General features: G+C 52.2%; 5 protein-coding genes across 5 annotated transcripts; 2 read left to right on the top strand and 3 right to left on the bottom strand.

The window, feature by feature from the left end:
* Window positions 1–1,321: 1,321 nt before the first annotated feature.
* M431DRAFT_512024 (hypothetical protein) lies at window positions 1,322–4,126 on the bottom strand. The gene is made up of 3 exons (XM_024919776.1): window positions 3,561–4,126; window positions 2,165–3,360; window positions 1,322–2,099 (listed from the first exon to the last, which is right to left on the bottom strand). Exons 1-3 carry the CDS (start codon window positions 3,691–3,693, stop codon window positions 1,746–1,748), a joined length of 1,683 nt encoding a protein of 560 aa, XP_024770137.1. The 5' UTR covers window positions 3,694–4,126; the 3' UTR covers window positions 1,322–1,745.
* Window positions 4,127–4,626: 500 nt separating this feature from the next.
* Window positions 4,627–5,617, bottom strand: M431DRAFT_95084 (hypothetical protein; the record flags this gene model as incomplete). The annotated part of the gene is made up of 2 exons (XM_024924656.1): window positions 4,627–5,438; window positions 5,518–5,617. The coding sequence occupies 2 exons, from the start codon at window positions 5,615–5,617 to the stop codon at window positions 4,627–4,629; spliced, it is 912 nt and encodes a 303-aa protein (XP_024770136.1).
* A 905-nt stretch (window positions 5,618–6,522) lies between these two features.
* M431DRAFT_253539 (hypothetical protein) lies at window positions 6,523–8,495 on the bottom strand. Its single transcript, XM_024913806.1, has 2 exons — window positions 8,054–8,495; window positions 6,523–8,001 (listed from the first exon to the last, which is right to left on the bottom strand). The coding sequence occupies exons 1-2, from the start codon at window positions 8,293–8,295 to the stop codon at window positions 6,969–6,971; spliced, it is 1,275 nt and encodes a 424-aa protein (XP_024770135.1). The 5' UTR covers window positions 8,296–8,495; the 3' UTR covers window positions 6,523–6,968.
* Window positions 8,496–11,780: 3,285 nt separating this feature from the next.
* M431DRAFT_512019 (hypothetical protein) lies at window positions 11,781–12,403 on the top strand. The gene has a single exon (XM_024919775.1). It carries the CDS (start codon window positions 12,101–12,103, stop codon window positions 12,332–12,334), a length of 234 nt encoding a protein of 77 aa, XP_024770134.1. The 5' UTR covers window positions 11,781–12,100; the 3' UTR covers window positions 12,335–12,403.
* Window positions 12,404–16,103: 3,700 nt separating this feature from the next.
* M431DRAFT_95202 (hypothetical protein) lies at window positions 16,104–18,138 on the top strand (the record flags this gene model as incomplete). Its single annotated transcript, XM_024924677.1, has 3 exons — window positions 16,104–16,174; window positions 16,359–17,208; window positions 17,281–18,138. 3 exons carry the CDS (start codon window positions 16,104–16,106, stop codon window positions 18,136–18,138), a joined length of 1,779 nt encoding a protein of 592 aa, XP_024770133.1.
* Window positions 18,139–18,322: the final 184 nt, after the last annotated feature.

The following is an 18,322-nucleotide window of genomic DNA, read 5'->3' as shown; positions in this document are numbered from 1 at the left end:
TGGAATCTGAAGAAGCTTATTCGTGCACTGAGGCCACCTGGAGTATACTTTGTACCGCGATGCGTCTGGCGGTCGGCCGCTGCGTTTCAAAACCTTAGCATCAGATACCTGAGTCGCCACCGCAGTTGCCAGGCGCTGGAGGTAGCGATCGAGGCCACCGGCGCCCTGAGGGCTGCGAGAATATACACACCAGCATGTGTGCGCTGCACACCACCGGCAAGGCTCGCTCTCACTGGCCCGTCACGATGCACCAGTGTACATAATACTGTAGTACACCGTCTCTAAACTGTCGTCATACACACTGTGCCCCATCCGCGAGAGACAAACCCTTGCCCGTGCATATGCAGCCATTTTAAAGTCGTTCAATAGCATGGCGCTGACGCATACAGTGTCATAGATTCGCCGCGCAACTCGTCCGCCGCTTCTGCCAAGGGTATCTGACTCTGGCTTGTCCTTCATTGGCCGACTTGGCACCGCTTCGTCAAACCCCAAAGAGTTGCTACAGTATTAATCCCCATACTTGCTGACTCGGCAATCGTGGACTCGATTCAGCTCCGACTGTTGGCAAGGCCGAAGCTGTGACTCTGCTCTGTTCTGTTCTGTTGAACCCACCAGCTGTCAAAGAGCCACGTGTTCGTGACGTTCCCCGGATCTACCTGTCTATAGTACCTAGTATACGAAGCATCGTGACCATGAATACCGAGGCAGAGGAATGACGACGATGCAATACTGTCCTCGGACGGCTAATCCAATACCCCCGGCCACCCAAGTACCTGCGTAAATTGCAACAGGGCCCTTGTGAGCTCGCGCCACGAGACCAATGCAATGCACTCTGTCATCATCGGCCCTCCAATCTCCAGCCACAGCATCCATCCATCCAAGTATACAGTATCTCGAGGCTTAAGCCAGGACACTGATGAACAGCAGCCCGACAGCGCCACCGGAACTAAAACCAGGCACATCCTCTGCCAATCTTGCCTTTAGCCCTTGATTTGAGTTTTACCGCCTGCTGCTGGCCTTATCGCGAATTCCAAGACCACTCAAGCGAACCCTCCAATACATCATGAAATGCCCACTCACAAAAGCTGCCCCATAAATGCCACCTTTCGATCGGAGCACTCCTTCGTACCCAGCATGTCACAGTTTCCAGATTTCAAATGGAAACGACGCGTGTTTTGCTGAGGCTGCGGTTTGTTGGGGATTTGGGAATTGACTTTGAACGAGTTATAACGGCTGCTACCGAACCCCTTGCCTGTATGCAGTTAGACTGGAAGATCATGACACACTCGGAACGGCCTCACGGATGAAAAAAGGCTTCCGCTCTCCTTGAACGCTGGCCCTATTGGGTATTTTGTATTATGCTTGAATTGTTTGTTATCTAAATTAATCAGACGAAAGAGATCTTTGCTGCTGCCTATATACATCTATATATGAAGAGGCATGGTGAGGTAAAATCATCGCGGGAATAAGCCACCGGCACTCAAAATGGGTACGTTATAGAAAGTATGCGAAAGTATAAGCATCAAGGCTTTTGGCCAGAGGCGTAAGCCATCACTCATGAGGTACGGAAATAATCGAGAATAGGCCCAAAATAAGCATAATGCAGGAACGCCGACGAAGTTGACTTTTGGGAGGAGGAAAATATGCATATTTTTGGCTTCTACATGCTCAGCTCACCCAGCGCCATGTAGAAGCCAACACATCCCGGGAATACAGACTCGGTCGGCTTGACGGACGCCAGTTCGTCATGGGAGGGGGTTGCTCCTCCTCGAACCGTCAGTCCTCACTCGCCGAATCGGCTCGAGATCCTGCCAAACGATTCTCGGTGTATTTGCATCAGACGGAGGCGTGGACCGCGGCCTTGCAGGTTCCGAAGTGGCGTCATTATTCGTACGAATAATGCTTCCGAGGACGGCAGGGTTATTTACTACCGGTATCTCCTCGGTATCCTTTGCGACAGAGAACCATCTGGACATGGTAGTAATGGCTGTGCCGTAGTACACATTGCCGCCGTTGCTGTTTTCGGTGAGAACACGGGAAATGGTTCGCGGGGCCAAGTAACCAATTTTGCCCAGCGGAATGCTCAAGCCATGGACAATCTGATAAAGTTAGTGGTTAATAAGGCCATGTCAAACCTTGATTTCGGGAATAAAGAGCAACTTACAACGCTACAAACGACCAGGAACCAAACCACAATTCTCACCGTGGCGCCCAGTTCCTTGACGTCGCTCCTTGGGTTCCCGTCTTCATCACTCATGAACTTTTCAATGAATTCCAAAGTAATGAACAAATAAAACACAGCAGAGACTCCAATTGGGCCGAAGAAGCCAACAAAGAGAGCCTGGTGCGTGCCGGTAATTTGGTGAATCCATCTATGCATACCCCAGATCCATGGGAGGCGCCTCACGAGCAGCACTGCAATGCCGAGAGGTATGAGTCTATAAATAGGAATGATGGTGTTGTGGCGAAACTCGGTCCAAGGAATATACGCTCCATACCACAAGAAGATGGTGACGTTGAGGAGCATGTCGATTGTAGGCTGCAGAGAGTCGTCCAATGTTTCGAGACGGAACCAGTCGTCCCAAGTAAATGCATTTCCAGCAATAAAGCACGCCAAAACGTCGTCTGTGCCAATGAGCCCGCATGTGCCAAGAACAAACAAGGCTAGCGATATGGCAGACACGAGGAAGCTTTCGCGGTCGACGTAGTTGCGCTTCACAGCCCAGCGGAGGAGCTCCTTGGCCAGCAATCCCACTACCGCACCATAGATGATGCTCAAGAGGATCGTGTACGCCCAAGTGTACGTGAACCAAAGCCCCATGGCCTCGCCTCCTCCGCCAGAGGTAGCTCCAGAGCCAACATACTTAATCAGATACAGGGCGAAGAAGAGGAACGGATAGCCCAATCCATCATTGGCACCGGATTCGGCAACGATGAGGTTCTGCAGCTCCTTGGGGATGTTGTGGTCGGCGAATTTCCCCTTGACAATAACAGCAGACAGCACAGGATCCGTAGGCGTGACACAGGCGCCTACTGCGAGAGCGTGTAAGAAACTTGGCGTCCCGGCAAAGCCCCAGACAAGCAGGCTCGTGGCAATCCACATGAAGGCCATGCCAGGGCCGAGCAGCAACCCAAGAGACTTGCGCTCTCTCCACAGATACTTGCTTGGCAGCTGCACCCCTGCAAGAACTAGCTGCACGCCCAGGACAAGTCGCGAGAAGTTGAGCGTGATGTCGCTCAGACGCTTGTCCGCGCATTCGACGTCGAGGCCGCCAGGCGTGGTACATTCAGTATAGGCATCCGGCCGAATGAAATTCGCTCCATGAGGCCCAAAAGCAACTCCAAAGAGAAGAGAAATAACTGTATCATGCGATTAGCAACCCAATACAGACCACAGGACATCGGCGTGTTGTGGGGGAGGGAGAGACATCAATTCAACTCGCAGAGGGCATGCCAAACAGCTGAGACAATCTCCACCGAAATGCAGAAAGAAACAAACAAACAAAGACAGCGAAAAGAAAAGAAAAGAAATAACCATGGGCGAAGAGAGGAGCACTCACGAGCTTCCGATAAGTAGTAATTTTCCTTCAAGAGATACGACACCAGCCCAAACAGCGATATGAACCCCCCCAGAAACGCAACCACAATGTTGAAGTTGGACAGCGCCAGCGGAACGGCCCAGATGTTGGCCATTGTGATGACGCCTCAGCTAATTGTTAGCAACGTGAAGAGTGAACAGCAATGATAAAGGCCGCAGCCGCCATAACTTTCGCCAAGGCGCGCCCCCCAACTCTCTTTATCAGGCTCCCTTAGGATTTCGCCCCAAGGAGAAAGTCGGAAGAAAAGGTTCCCCGGTTCAGGTGAGACAAAAGCGCAAAGCCGGTATAGTAGAGCAGATAAGAGAGGCAGAAAAGCCCAATTAACGTCAAGATTCAATCTTATCAATCTCTGAAAAGCAGCAAATACGCGCACAGAGTAAGGAATGGTTCAAGAGTGTCGGTCAGGAAAAATCTCGAGATGGTGACTCTTGGCGACAATGTCGGTAAGTGGCGTTTTTGTCCAGTCAGCCCAGAAAAAATTCTCCACCACCAAGACACCTTGGCTTCCCGATCCAAAAGATTTCGTCACAATATCCCTGTAGAGCAGCCAACCAATCCTACTGATGCTAGATACCTAGAAGTTATGTAAAAAATATGTACATGTCGGCGAGAGAGTCATCCTGACTTGGCAGAGTCGCATCCGAGGCTTATCTATTTTTATTCCTTATCTTCTTTCTATTTTCTTTGAAATCTTGGTAGTATTTGTAAAAGCTCGGACTGGGGGAAACGACAGCCGCTCAAGCAAACATTAACAGCGAAACTCCAGGTATCAATTCACGACCTTCCTCAGCTAATATGTAAATTACCCTACAAGTTCACAAATCCCTCCAGTTGCCGTTACAATCATTAATTCTCATGCCCAACTCCGTGGTATGAATGCTTTTCCCGTAACACCTTCGTATCTTCTCCGCAGTCTGTATCTTGTAACAGCACTGCCGGAAACAAACGGGAGAAAGAGGGAGGAAATGGCCCCCAAAAAACATTACTCTCATCTCTATCGGTCATAGGGGGCAGAATACCGCTGGCCTCAGGGAAGATTGGCGCCTCTAACGGCCAACCGGTCTGCAGCAATGTTGCCAACATTTGTGGCATGGCCCTTTACCCATTGGAAGTAGGTTCGGCCACCCGCCTTGTTTCGCTCATCTATCTTGTCGAGGACGGCCCGTATAATGTCCTGATTCTTTACCTTTTCGCCGTTGGCCGTCAGCCAATTCTTTCGCTTCCACCCGACCGCCCATTCAGTCACACATTTGATCGAATACTGGCTATCGCTGTGAATCCGGACATGCTGCTCCAACGGCGCAATCTCCAGGGCGCGCTGCATGGCCATGAGTTCCGCTCGCTGGTTCGTTTGTGGCTCGCCAGGTAGTCTTTCCGCCAGGTTGCGAGGATCCTTGTCTCCAAAGTAGACGCCTAAACCGGCGCGGGAGCCGGCTGTGCCATTGGCCAGACTACTTCCATCTGTCCATACGTCGAGAACGTCTTCTGCGGGCTTTTTCGTGGCCACCTCCTGGATGGGAGTAAACTTTTTAATGGTGACAGGCTCTTCTTCAACCTCGACCTTCTTCACCGGCTCCACCACCTTCTCTCCCAAAGCCTCTATCGCCTCTCGATTACCATATTGTCGGATGTATGCGACGGCCTCTGCGCGGGTTCCAAAGCGCTTGTACTTGGGGCCCTTGATGCCGGTTATGGACTTTGAAGCTTCGGACCAGTCTGTAAAGATGCCCGTGGGGTTGCCGACTGCGACGGCATAGAATTTCGCGGGCTCATCGGCCACAGCAACTTTTTTCCCAGCGGCAAACGCTTCGGCATCGTCTCTAGAAATGAAGGATTTGACTATAGAGAATAGGGCAATTATTAGAAACGCTGAATCGCCCAAGGCTCGTCGTGGACTCGCCAGAGAATGACCACTCACAAATAGCGCCCTTGAAGCCAGCCGTCTGCGCTTGACATTCCGAGTATGTCAGGTACACGCCGGGGACAAAGCCCGCCTGTACGGCATAGTATTTTTGCATATTGTCCGTCTTCCTCTTCTTCGAAAGGCTCGGCGCCGCAGCGCTAGTAGAGGCCGGTCGTTTGTTGTTGCTGCCCATGGTCTTGGTCTTGAGCGTCGTGTAAGTTATAAAGCCAAACCTGAAAACAGACGAGCCAGGGGCCAGGTCATAATATTCTCGCGCCAGGCTCGGCGCTGCGGTGCGAGCTCGGAAAGGGCTTGATCGCAGCCTGGTCACGGCCAGCCGCACCACACAGCCAAAGCGGCGTCGGGAGAGAATCGTCTCGGGGCCAAACTCGGAGCGTGCCGCGCTTATGCCGTTGGCGATGATGTTCGCACAAGGCTGAGGGCGAAGGCGCATCAACTTCACATCAATGGCATGGCGATTAGCCAACGAGGAAGAGGCCGACCGGGCTTTGGGAGCTGAGCGGGCGCTCGGACAGTCGGTATTTTAAAAGAGACTTTGCGGGAGCTGCGCGGAGAGACGAGAGATGCCAGGCGAGGAAGCGAAGGCGAAAGNGGGGGGGGGGGGGGGGGGTTCTGCCCTTGGAGAGCAAGGCAGAGCAGCCGCGTGATTCGCGCAAACTTTAGGAGGGGCAGCTGCCCGCTTTCCCGCCTGTGGAGACGCCGGGGTCTGTTGCATTTGCCGCGATGCGACCTCAGCAGAGTGAGGCGCCGGATCCCTGTGATGTCGGTGGTTAGGGCAGCTTTGGGGCATCTCTGCCGCCCAGCCCTCCAAGCGTAGTAGCTGTGCTTCGTATTATTGTTGGTGATGAAGAGCGTTAGAGATGTGATATGTGAGGCTGTTGCAAGGTGTGTATGAACATGAACCTACCCTGTAATAAAGTGTAAAAGCCCGAGTGTAAATCAGTCAACACGAGTCTCAGCAAGCTGAAAGCCTTCGCATCTCCCCATTTTCCATACATCAAGAATATGTAAATGCCCCCTTTTTTTTTATTGCTCCCTTGATGAGCTAAGCTACTAATACACATCTTTGCCAATGCCAATTCAGCCATCCGTTCGCCGTTCCATGCCGTACTAAAAATCACAAACTTTCCACAAAGTAATCTGATACCTCGTAATTCGTACCGAGTCCCTTCAGCGAACAGAGGATTATCTAACCCCTCTCCCTTTCCTTGTAACACTCCTCTCGGTCGTCGCCAATAGCGTCGTAGCAATATGCATTTTCCATCATAAATTACTCGTATAAACAGACGCAACACGATGCAGCAACCGCGCATTATACTTTTACCAAAACCAAAACCATACCACGTAGCTTGGGCGTTCCCCTGCCCGGAGGACTCCATCGTCCTGCACTGCTCCAGCCAGCGAGGGCAGTGTCGAGTCTCATATCGTCCTCGGAGGTGGTAATCCTAAACGTGAGTGGTTGGGTCAACAGAGGGGAGTTCAGGTACGCCGTCACTCTCCCACTCCCAGGCCAGTAAGCTCCAGTTGAGCTCTCGTCTCCAGAAAAGACCCAATCCTCGTCCACCTCCATCAGGACGATCATCTGAGCTCAGGCCGCCTGATTGAGGCATATGGTTGCAGAATACCGCCTTTCCCATGCGTGAGTGGAGCACACCCATGGAGCACGCCACGCATGGTTCGTGAGTAACGTAGAGCTCCAGTCCGTGGCATAGGTAGCCGTCTCTGTTTGGGTGTTCTTGCTTGTAACACTCTCTTTCCAGCTCAATTAAGGGCACGTCCTGGAAGGCGTCGAAATCCAAATTGGCGTACTCCATCGGTTGTTCGGTAGCCAATCGCTCGTATCGGACGAGTTTCTGAGCCACCATGCTAATAGCGCGCAGGACGCAGTGTGACATGGGATTGTTGCCACCCATGATTAGGGCACCTCCTTGGTGGTGTCTGGCATCGCCAGCAAGTCCAACGAGCTCTGTACCGCTTTCGCTTCTCTGGACAATCACGGCACCCATTGCCTCTCCAATACCTGCTTCCTTGGCTTGAAGGGCGACGCGATGGGCTAATGCCATCCAAATTGCCGTGTCATGCTTGATGTCGTCAGTGCCACGGGCCACCATACCCGGATGTGGTCCCAGAGGGTTATTTTTGCGATAGACAGTTGGCCAGAACTGTGAAGACCACATGGCGGCCTGGACCTGGGATGTCGGTGCCAACAATGGAACTGGAATGAGACTTATGAAGGGTTCCTTCTCGATTCCTTCCACGCCAGACAGCAGCTCAATGAGTTCCTCTTGGGAAAAGTCCTTGGCCTCTCCGACGATGATGTATATCCAGGTAGATTTTGCAGTGTGAATCTGCCGTCCAACAGGTGTGTCATTCATCAACTGCGTCTTGAGATGAGCAGGGAGATCTGATGGCTTTGCGCATCGACGAAGGTGCGGTAAGGTATTAGCGTTACCGTCAGGACACATGTCGCGCAGGAGGCTAAAGGTTGGTTAGCATACAGTGGATTGTGAGCATGGAAATGAATACTTGCGTGATAACGTCATTGGCGGACTTGGTTGGAGCTCTTGTAATGTACGCCTGAACAATAGTGTGGTCTTGGCGAACCTCCTGGGTCGTTTTCAGAGGGATGAGCACGCCTCGAGGCAGGTTCTGAGCTCGAAGATCATCGATCAATGGATTAGGCGAGGCGCCTCTGAATTGACGGGGTTCTTTGATCTCAAGGTCAAGTCCTGCCTCGCCATTTCCTTCATAGTAGTCCATCTCGACAGCCATAATGATCTGTCGTGTTTGGGTTCGTCCTCGTCAAGGAAGAGGAGATGATTCTCTGCTTGGATAGATTCAAGGCAAAGGGTTGGATTCAGCTGACGAGGACTTCTTTGCAAGAAAAAGAGAATGTGTTCGAATCACCAGTGGACACAAGCTATCCTGTCTTCGCGATTTCAGGTGCCTTGGCAGTAGTGAGAGGATATAAAATAGGAAACCCTTTGATGGCTTATGATGCGTCAAAAGAAGATAAGGGTAGCCTGAATGCGTTACTGGGGGGATGATTTGGATCAGCCCACGTGTGAAAAAGCAACTGGCAGCCAACTGCTATCGGTTGCGATTTCTGATAGGTTGGGAGACTTTAAGACTTGGCGACTTGGAGCAGAAACGAAGGGAAGGTGCTAGCAATTTCAGAAGAAAATAAAATGGCTAGGCGCTGCTCTGATGAGGTCGAGTCTCGTTTGCCTAGGCGACGGCGATAGTTGTTTTGGTTGGCCAGGAAAAGGCGATCTGTTGAACGTGACTTGAACAGGCACAGAAGCTCCAACAGCCGGGGTAAGGTTGCCCTGAAAGTACCTTTTAACCCAGACTCTAAAGAGCAACTGTCCAAAGACACAAAGTGGGAGCGATAAGATGAATGGGTTCTCTTGCCACTTGGGGCTGTTGCTGAAGGCAGCTCGCTTGGGAATTTGTTAGAAATAGAGAACGCATAAATTTTAATTTTTTCTTTCTTTTTGATGAGATGCCGATGACAAGTTGTAAGGTGGCCGGATGATGAGAGAATAATTTGACAAGGCTGGAGAGAATATAATAGGCTTACCAGAGTAGCTTTTGAAAATTGTGCGTTTGATATGGGCAAGGCTGAGCTGGACTGGAGATGTTCGAACTCTGCGCATTTCAGGTGAGAAGCCGGTGAGGATCGCAGAGAAAAGTGGAGACTAGATGGGAAAACGCAGGCGCTGGTTGGCCATGAGATCGGCAGGCACAGCGCCCCACCTAAAATCTTCACTTGAATCTCAGATATAGAGTCACGGCGAGTTTCATATGGTAACACAGCATTTGTTTGTTTTCTTTCTTGTGAAAAACGGCATTTAGAGAAAAATAGTGATTTATAGATGATCTGCTCATTAAGTGCTGAATAAGAACAAAATACCATAAAAATGTGGCGAGTCTCAAGAGACTTGTTGGTGACTTTGGAATTTGCGGAATTCTAGAAGTGTTTGAGGCGCTGTGGCTGCAGGTGGTTCCCTCTAAAATGCCCTCCACAAATTTCTCCCATGCTGCTACTACTGATTTCAACTTGGGAACCTCCTTCTAAACTTACCCAAGACACCATCATCAAGTCATTGGGCAATGTAATCCAACATCTTCCTCCATCCAACGTTGCTTGCAGCCACCGCAGCTAGTACCCAAAAATCCGACTTCCACTTTACTTCGTGCATCAACTGCAAATTAAGCATCAGTTGCTAGCACAGAGTACTCCGCACGAACTAGCCTAGGGAACAGGCTCCATGCAACTCCAACTGCTGTTCCCCATGCTTTTCCAACACTTGTTCCTCCAACGTTTAATATCGGGCGACGCCACCAACGCTGCATGCTGCGCTTTCGGAACCGTTCTCCCCTGTCAGCCTTGCACCGATCGTCTTGCTCAACTGTGATTTCAACGCAGGAACGGCAAATGGTTCGCTGAATTCGGGGCTACTGTAGCTGGCGTCACGCCCCCCACGCCCAAAACCTGGCCTAGCAAGCCTAGAAAGACCAAGGAGGAGCTACTACGTTGGGGACCCCCATTTTGTATCTTGCAAATATGGACTTGTCAGAGGAATCCCTTATCCGCCCGTCTCCGTCTGGGTAACACGCGTGCTCAAGATCGCTGTCCTTTCTCACTCTTTGCGAGTATTACGCGGGGTATGATGGGAGGGGGAAGCGAGTGTCTTGGTAGTGCTACCCAGTACTACTACAGATACTACCTTACCTGTACGTACAAGTACGACTCATACAGGTTCTATTACTGGGCATGACAACAGGCGATTTTGGCATTATTGCGGAATTCACTGCGTGGGAGTGAGAGAGGCAAGCAGGAGGAAGAGACCAAGCTGATGCAACATTTAGTTTTGTGGTCCCCCGAGCCCACCGAGATCGTTGGCTTGACGATCAGGGTCTTGCGCTCATTTTACGTTGCGCATCTGGCGCTTGGTGCGGATTTCGCAAGCCATTTCAAGTGCTCAAACCCACTCAGTCACAAATGCTCCGGAGACGCTCTATTCTTGTGCCCTCGGACCCCGAAGCGATCACTTGCACTAATGTTACAGCTCATTATTCCATTTTGTCAGCCATGCTAGCTTTGCCGACTCTGGCCCTTTGGGGAAGCTTGCGAAGCTTGCGAAGACTCACACCAACAAGGATCATCCATTTCTCAGCATGCAAACCGGTCCGGAAACACCGAGCAGCCAACCTCTACAGCACCTCTACGGCAGCTTGGCATCCAATATCCACGAGAAGGGTGCGGTACAAACGAGCAGCACACGGGGCATATGAGAGGATGCGAGCACGGGCTTGTTCTAAAGGCACAGATTTCCGCTTCCACTATCATGCCTGAGCGACGTAGATTAAGTGGTGAGATTGGTCGACAGAGATGAGCTACGGTAGCGTGTTCTGCCACCGACACCGAAATAAGCTTCGGCGTGAGGCTCGTCTTTGACATACGACAGACGATGAGATTTTTGGCTGGCTCACTGAAATTGGCCAAACCCTGGACGGCCCGGGAGAAACTCCCCGTGGGCCGCGCCAGCTTCAGCGAAGGTGGGCATAACCGCCGAATCCTGCTGGATTCATCAACGCAGCATACAGTATACTACAGGCACGAGCACGAGCACGAGCACAAACCATCCCCCATATCCGGTCGTCTGTTGTTCGCGCGCGCGCTCGTCAGCAGGGCACATGATGATGCGCCGTCGAACAGCATGGCGTAGCGATCGATCTGAGCAAGTAGTACAGCACAGCATGGGGGCTGGAATGGCTACCATTTCTCGCCTGACACGACAGCGCAGCAGCGATGCTGTCATCTCTACCTGCCATCAAGATGCCCACGTTGTCTCATGACTGGCAAAGGCAGATCCCTCAAGCACCGCACTGCCATTGGGCGTGGACCAAAAAGGGGGCGGCCACCAAGCCTTAGCTATCTGTCTGCCTCAGCATCCGCCAAGAAATGGTAAGATATGCGATATGCCTTCTGCTTAGGCTGTCGTACTTGGAACAGCGACAATGTCTTGGGATATTACCATGGCGTGAAACCATCTGACAAACAGCTGGTGCTTGGATGGGGTAAAAGGGGCGCGTAAATTAAGCATACGCAGCCATGTCTCTCTGACTTGTCTCTGAGCCCCCTTCATCTGCGCACGCTGCTCTGTACGAGTCCTCTGTGCCACCAGGTCTCACCTTAATCTCAACGTCTTGGCTTGTTGAGGCCATCACTTTGTCTCAGCCGTGGCCTTGGCCTGTACTGTACTGTACGAGTACGGTTCAGGCTCAGCGCCGTACTCGTATGGGCTTAATATTACGTTGGATCCATGCAACATCGACGTGAGATGCGAGAGTGCGCTACCGATTCAATAGATGAAGCCCCTGTAAACAACCATCCGCCTCACTACGAAGCACTAAGACGTCAAGGCATGTTGGTGAAGGCACCAAGTTAGTGCGTGGACGGCGGCGTACCGGTACTTTTATGGAGCAGTGCTCCGTCCACTCACTTTTGCACACAGTCGAGCCGTTTCGCTTCCCCCTGGTCTTGTATGACGTCGGCCGGGTGCTAACAATGCCGTGCCTCTGCCAAAGCAGGCTCAACACTTCATGCTTTTTCGGTGCATATTGTTGGGCCACGCTTGCAGAGCGAGACGGCACAGGAGGATGCAAAGAGTGTCAAACGTGGCTAAAGAAAAGTGAGGCTGGCGTGGTCACCTTGACACAATTACGAGTGCTGGGTACATGGGAGAGGACAAGAACCATGAGCATGGGTAGCACTCGACATGAATCACATCCGGTGTCGTGACGAGCCGTTGGTTCTGGGTGGTGGTTATTATCAGATTTCCCGTTTTTGCAGCATGCATGTGAATTCCACGCAGCCCAAAAATTATTACGCGAAGAGGAAGGGTAATGGCCAGCCTGCCAATCATAGCGCCCGAGTCGCATCAGAGCGCCCTTTGCGAGCTGGGCCTTGATCCGTCATGTCCGATGCTACTACGCGAAGAAAAATGGTCCGCTATCGGCGACACGGGAGAGATGAGGGGCTATGGTGTCGAGCAAGTCCATTGACAAACCCGTGAGACATGGGTTTCGCAGTTCCAAATGGTTCTACCAAGTACAAAGTGCACAGCAATGACTGATGCCTTGCAGGGAGGACAAAAGAGCATGATAAGATTACGGCCAACGGTCTGCCCTTGCTTTGGGACGAGCGGTCATGGATTTGGAGAGATGTGAGCTTGGGAGGATCGAGACAACCACAGGACCCGTGGGGGGAATCGATGATGATTGGCCCAGAGGATTTCAAACCAGTTAGAAGGCGGTTGAACAACCAAATTAGCACGTGTCAAGTACAGAGGTGGCCGTGGGTTGTTGAGCTGGGGATGAGATATGCACACCCTCCCGGAGACAAGCTTGGGACACCCTCTTGGTGCTCCAATGGAACGGCCAAATTCCTTGCTCCTGCTGGAGCAGCCTTTTTGGGGAGCCTTTGCGTTGCCCGCTGTTGTCACTGCTGCAGAACGATGAATGGGAACGTGAGGGTGGCGAAGCCAAGAAGAGAGGAAAAGGGGATCATCGCTGGCGTCCATCCATCGCCATCATCTGCCGCAAGCTGCATCATTTTGCATGCCTTGGTCTTGTCACGCAGCCCCCGTCGGTGAGTGCAAAATTACGTAGTCGCACAAGTCCACTGATGAGGCTTGACAGCATCACGACCGCTCAATCTCGCAGGCTGTCGCGGTTAGCGACAGAAACAGAGCATTGTGAGCATATGATGGGGGCGATGACGGGCAACACGGGATAGCTGAGCAGCACCGGCACTGGAGCTTCCGGCGGCGTGCAGGCGGCTTGCGGCTGGTGGTTGCGCACGGCATGCTGCTATTAATGAAAATCGCGGGGATGGAGAGATAGAGAGAGATCCAAGGCAGCACCACATCGATCCTTGGAAGGGATAGACTGGGGGTGCGGCACCAGAGGCTGAAAAGGATGAGACATGGCGGAGGCGTGTGTATCCCGAGAAGGCAGAAGAAATATTCACAGAAGCCGCCGAGCGCCAAGCAGGAGCAAAATCATCAGAGACCAATGGAAAAAGGAAGCAAAAAGCTGCCAACCAGCAACAAGTTGGTTCGCCCGTAATACTGGACTCGGACGGCGGAAATTTGAAGCAATTGAAGCCACCCCCCTGGGCGTTTGAGAAGCGAGGCCCGGCCGTCTCTCGGCGCGAATCCGATCAGGTCCAGCTACAGGGACACGAGGCACAAAGGCCGTTTCGGTGCTGAAATGGACGTCTTTTCATACGCTTCTTTTCTTAGGGCCGTGTATTCCGCCTTAACTGCATGACGCGAGCCAGCTTGCCTGCATGCTACGGATCTTACTATTACTTGCTAGAGGTAGTATAAATTGTTAGAGATGGGTAGTACGACATGTACGAAGGAGTATGTACATCCAATACTCCATGGAGGGCATGGGCATGTAACTTGCTTGGCCCAGCCCAGGGAGGGCACGCTGCCGCCCACTTGGCAACGCTTGTCTGGATGGAGGGACGAGGAATATGTCCGATGTAGAAGAGAGCATAGGCTGAGTAGAGTGGGTTGGTCTTTTCCAAGGTGAGATGGTGCATTCGAAGCGCCATGCCATGCACGGAGTTTGGCGTTGGCACCTCTGAGTCGTTACATGTAGGCGTATGTAGGAGCCTTTTTTGGGTTGTCTATGTGGTCTTGTATAAAGCCCTGGTGCTCCATGTGGGAGGCTACATTTTTGACTCTGATTTTCAATACTCGTCTTCTGCTCCATAGGCTCTCTGCCCATCTTGAAAGATAAGACGCCTGCTTGATATCAACAAACCACAGCATCCCTTGTCCTTGTTTCGGTGTCTATCTTTAGTACAAGAGAACATATTCGACTGCGAACGACTCGAACTCTCACCACTCAGAGGGTGGCCTCTGTACACTTGTACTTTATTACGAGTCCACAGCCCCAACGGCGAACCTCGACGATAATATCTGCTTCTGCTATTCGTCCTCTTCAGCGAGTTTCGCCGTCATTATCGATCGACTTGCCCTGGTTCGGGCTAACAACCCGGAACGTCACCTCACCTCGCTGAATCCTGAGACGGTTCGTATCATCCAAATTGGGCACAGTTGCTCTCCCGTCATCAAAGCCTCCTTTCCGGTGGCCATATAACGGGCTTCTGACGTATGTTGGCTCCCGCGCACACCTGATCAATCACCTGTGTTGTTATTATTGTGGGCTGCGATTTTTTGGATGAGGCGCGAGCACGCTGCCCTATTATGGATCCCAGCTTATCTTTTGGCATCTCATTTATTCATGCACCCAGGTGCCGGCATGATGCTAACGAGATTTTATTACGCAGCGGTTAGCATTTTCGCCGTCCACGAAACCTTTTCTGTTATTTGCTGCGACTTTGTTCTTTGTTTCACGTCGGCCATATATTACGGCATCTTCGCTCTCCCACACTACACACACACGCTCAGTCCAAGTCTCGCCTAGGCCACCGAGAGCCAGCTTACTGTACCTATTCCATCTTCTTCCAGTCTCAAAACGGACTCGATCTCCTCGCACCGGATTCGACCACAAAGTGCCAGCCGACTCCACCCCAACACTTATCAACCCGCGCTTGTACCTGTACCAGTGCCTGCACTTGTGACTGCACTTGTACCTTGTACCTTTTGCCCCTCTACCGCTCGACCACACAATATCGCCGTCCGCTGGCCGGTCACAGTCACCCCCAGCGTCAGCCCCTCCCTTAGCAAGCCTCACGCTGCAAGTACCGGTACTTGCGGCCACCTCAGACCCCCAAACTTCGCACTGCGCTCCCTGGAACGCCGCTGGCACAGGGCCCTGGCCCGCTAACACAGCACACCCCTACAGAGCGCTCCAGCCCACTCATCCAACCCACGAGCCGGTTTCGCAGGGTGCGGCAGCAGGCTAGCACGCTATTGGACGCGCCAAATGCTGCAGGCCATTTATTTCCCTGCGAGTGCGAGCCTTCTAGGCTCTCCCCCGTTTGCGTCAAAACACAGGCCTGGACATTTACATTTGCTCTCCAATCTTGATCCTGCATCTGTATCTCTCCAAATGCCTTCCGCAGTGTCTTTTAGCAGAGAAGGTGTGTAACCTGTCCATCGCTTCCGCCAGTCGCAATCTCGTTTCTTTATCTTTTCCTCTTTTAATTGCATCGGCTTCACTCTTTTCCGGGTCTTTTGTTCCCCCTCCAACCCACCTGGTTCGCCTCGTCATACTTTTTTTTTCTGCGCCAGAGTTGCGCCCCCATCATCGAAAAACTTCCTGCTTACCTGCTCCTCCTCGCAACAGACGCTGGACGACGACTCGCAAAGCAATCGGCACTCGCAAAGCTTGTCATGAACAACCGGCTCTTCTCATCACCGCCGTCGCCTCCTTCCACCTCTCCCTCGTCGACTTCGCCCGCTTCTCCCGAACTGAAGCAGCAGCATCCCCACCATCTGGCTGTGCTGCCGCCCCCCGCCAAAGATGTCTACAGCACGCTGCCGGTCCCGATCGCACCGATTCCAGCCATGGTCAATGTCGCGCACCTTATGAACGATTTGACAGAGACGCCGCCGTATTCGAGAAGCGTCACGTCGACTGCTCCCAGCTCGCCACGCATGTGAGTGCTTACAAAACGTCCTTTTATTGTTGTGGTGGATTCCCCATATATCCCGGCGATTTTGCTTCGCCTTTGTTCTGGGCTCGGAGGGTTTTTTTTTCTCCACCATAAAATCAGGCTCAATCCATGACGGCGACTACGTCACCCGCCAAGAACGCAGGCTAATATACCGGGAAAACAATAGGCCTCCTCAGCGACAGAATTCTGGCAGCCAGACTCCCCGAGTTCGACCGCATGCGACGACTCTCAATATCCCGGGCATGACCCGGTCAAAGGTTTCACCTGATGGACGGATACCTCAGCGCGATGTGGCCGCCAAGCTCGTCATTGTCATGGTCGGCTTGCCGGCTCGCGGAAAATCATACATCACAAAGAAGCTCCAGCGCTATCTGACATGGCAGCAGCACGAATCGCGCATCTTCAACGTGGGCAATCGGCGGCGGAAGACGGCTGGTCGCAAGGTCTCGATTCACCCCAAGCTGGCACCAGAACCCGACTGCCTTGATCCTCCGGTTCAAGCTGCTGAGATTCTACTGAATGGCATGCCAGCCCCTAGCGGTTTGTTGAGCCCGCGACACCGAGAAGAGCCTACGGCATTCGATCTCAACCAAGCCGAATCACAGCAGGATGCAGACCAATCTGCCCAATTCTTCGACCCCAAGAACGAAAAGGCTGCGGCCTTTAGAGAGCAGGTGGCTATGGATACCCTGGACGAGCTCCTGGACTACCTTTTGAACGAGGGTGGTGCCGTGGGTATCCTTGATGCTACAAATAGCACTATTGCGCGAAGACAGCATGTCGTGGATCACATTAAGCAGAGAGAACCCAAGCTTGGTATCTTGTTTATCGAGAGTATCTGCAGAGATCCAGACTTGCTTGAAGCAAACATGCGACTGAAGCTTTCTGGCCCCGATTATCGGGATAAGGATCCAATCCAGTCACTCGCGGATTTCAAGGCCCGAGTTGAGGCCTACGCTAGTGCATACGAGCCCCTTGGAGAGTATGAGGAAGAGCACGATATGCAATACATTCAGGTACGTTGAGTGGTATACAGGCTGCAAGAAGCCTTTCCTTTCTTTCTTCATCATTTCGCTAACCTCCTTTAGATGGTCGATGTTGGGCGAAAGTTGATTCAGCACAGACTCAAGGGATTTTTAAGCGGCGGGCTCAGCACTTACCTTTCCAGCTTCAACCTCGCCCCCCGCCAAATTTGGATCACCCGCCATGGCCAAAGCATCGACAACGAGCTTGGCAAATTAGGTGGTGATTCTGCTCTTACCGAGCGAGGCCATTGCTACGCCCAAGCTCTCCATCGCTTCATCACGCACAAACGAAAGGAGTGGATCATGGAGCAGAAGAGCAAGATGGCGCAGGCGTCATTTCCCCCTCTCCCAGGCGACAACACCCCACCTTATCCAGACATGTATAGCGATGTGGATGAGAAGAACTTTTGCGTCTGGACATCAATGCTGCAGCGCAGCGTGGAGACGGCTGAATACTTTGACGTTGACGACGACTACGACGTCAAGAACTGGGAAATGCTCAACGAGCTTAACTCGGGCCAGTTCGAGGGCATGACATACGAAGAGATTGCGGCCAAGTTCCCCGAGGAGTTCAAGAAGCGTGCCAACGACAAGCTCAATTACATCTACCCGGGCGTCGGCGGTGAAGGCTACCTTCAGGTTATTAGCCGCCTCCGCGACATGGTCCGGGAGATTGAGCGCATCACTGACCACGTTCTGATCATCGGACACCGGTCTGTTTGCCGCGTCCTGATGGCCTATTTCATGGACTTGACTCGGGAGGACATAACCGACATGGACGTGCCCCTGGGCATGCTCTATTCCATCGAACCCAAGCCTTATGGCATTGCCTTCCACGCCTACCGCTATAACGAAGGGCGAGGCTGGTTTGACGAGATGTCCAACTACAAGCCTCAAAAGGCTGCTCGTGGCAGCGTCTAAAGCCCCTTTTCATACCGCCTCTTCTAATTCTCTCTTCTCGTTACTTTTTTTTTCTTCCTTTTTTCTTTTCCTTCTTTCTCGATTTTTTTTTAAGATATCCGCCGGGATAAGCAGGCCAGGCAATGCATTAGTTGTACAACAAGAACGGAACAAATTTGGCGTTGGGACGATAAGCGAGGAAGGG

The sequence above is a fragment of the Trichoderma harzianum genome, assembly GCF_003025095.1.
Source record: "Trichoderma harzianum CBS 226.95 unplaced genomic scaffold M431scaffold_14, whole genome shotgun sequence".
NCBI classification, from domain to species: domain Eukaryota; kingdom Fungi; phylum Ascomycota; class Sordariomycetes; order Hypocreales; family Hypocreaceae; genus Trichoderma; species Trichoderma harzianum.
The sequence above is the reverse complement of the archived record's forward strand: the minus strand, read 5'-3'. Positions and strand labels throughout refer to the sequence as shown.

Excerpts from the sequence above, each read along its gene's own strand:
- M431DRAFT_512024 (XM_024919776.1), bottom strand. The coding sequence starts at position 3,693 with ATGGCCAACATCTGGGCCGTTCCGCTGGCGCTGTCCAACTTCAACATT. Across the intron at positions 3,361-3,560 it reads TTACTACTTATCGGAAGCTC|TTATTTCTCTTCTCTTTGGA; the intron begins GTGAGTGCTCCT and ends CGCATGATACAG. Across the intron at positions 2,100-2,164 it reads TCCTGGTCGTTTGTAGCGTT|ATTGTCCATGGCTTGAGCAT; the intron begins GTAAGTTGCTCT and ends TAACTTTATCAG.
- M431DRAFT_253539 (XM_024913806.1), bottom strand. The coding sequence starts at position 8,295 with ATGGCTGTCGAGATGGACTACTATGAAGGAAATGGCGAGGCAGGACTT. Across the intron at positions 8,002-8,053 it reads TCCGCCAATGACGTTATCAC|CCTCCTGCGCGACATGTGTC; the intron begins GCAAGTATTCAT and ends ACCAACCTTTAG.
- M431DRAFT_512019 (XM_024919775.1), top strand. The coding sequence starts at position 12,101 with ATGCCGTGCCTCTGCCAAAGCAGGCTCAACACTTCATGCTTTTTCGGT.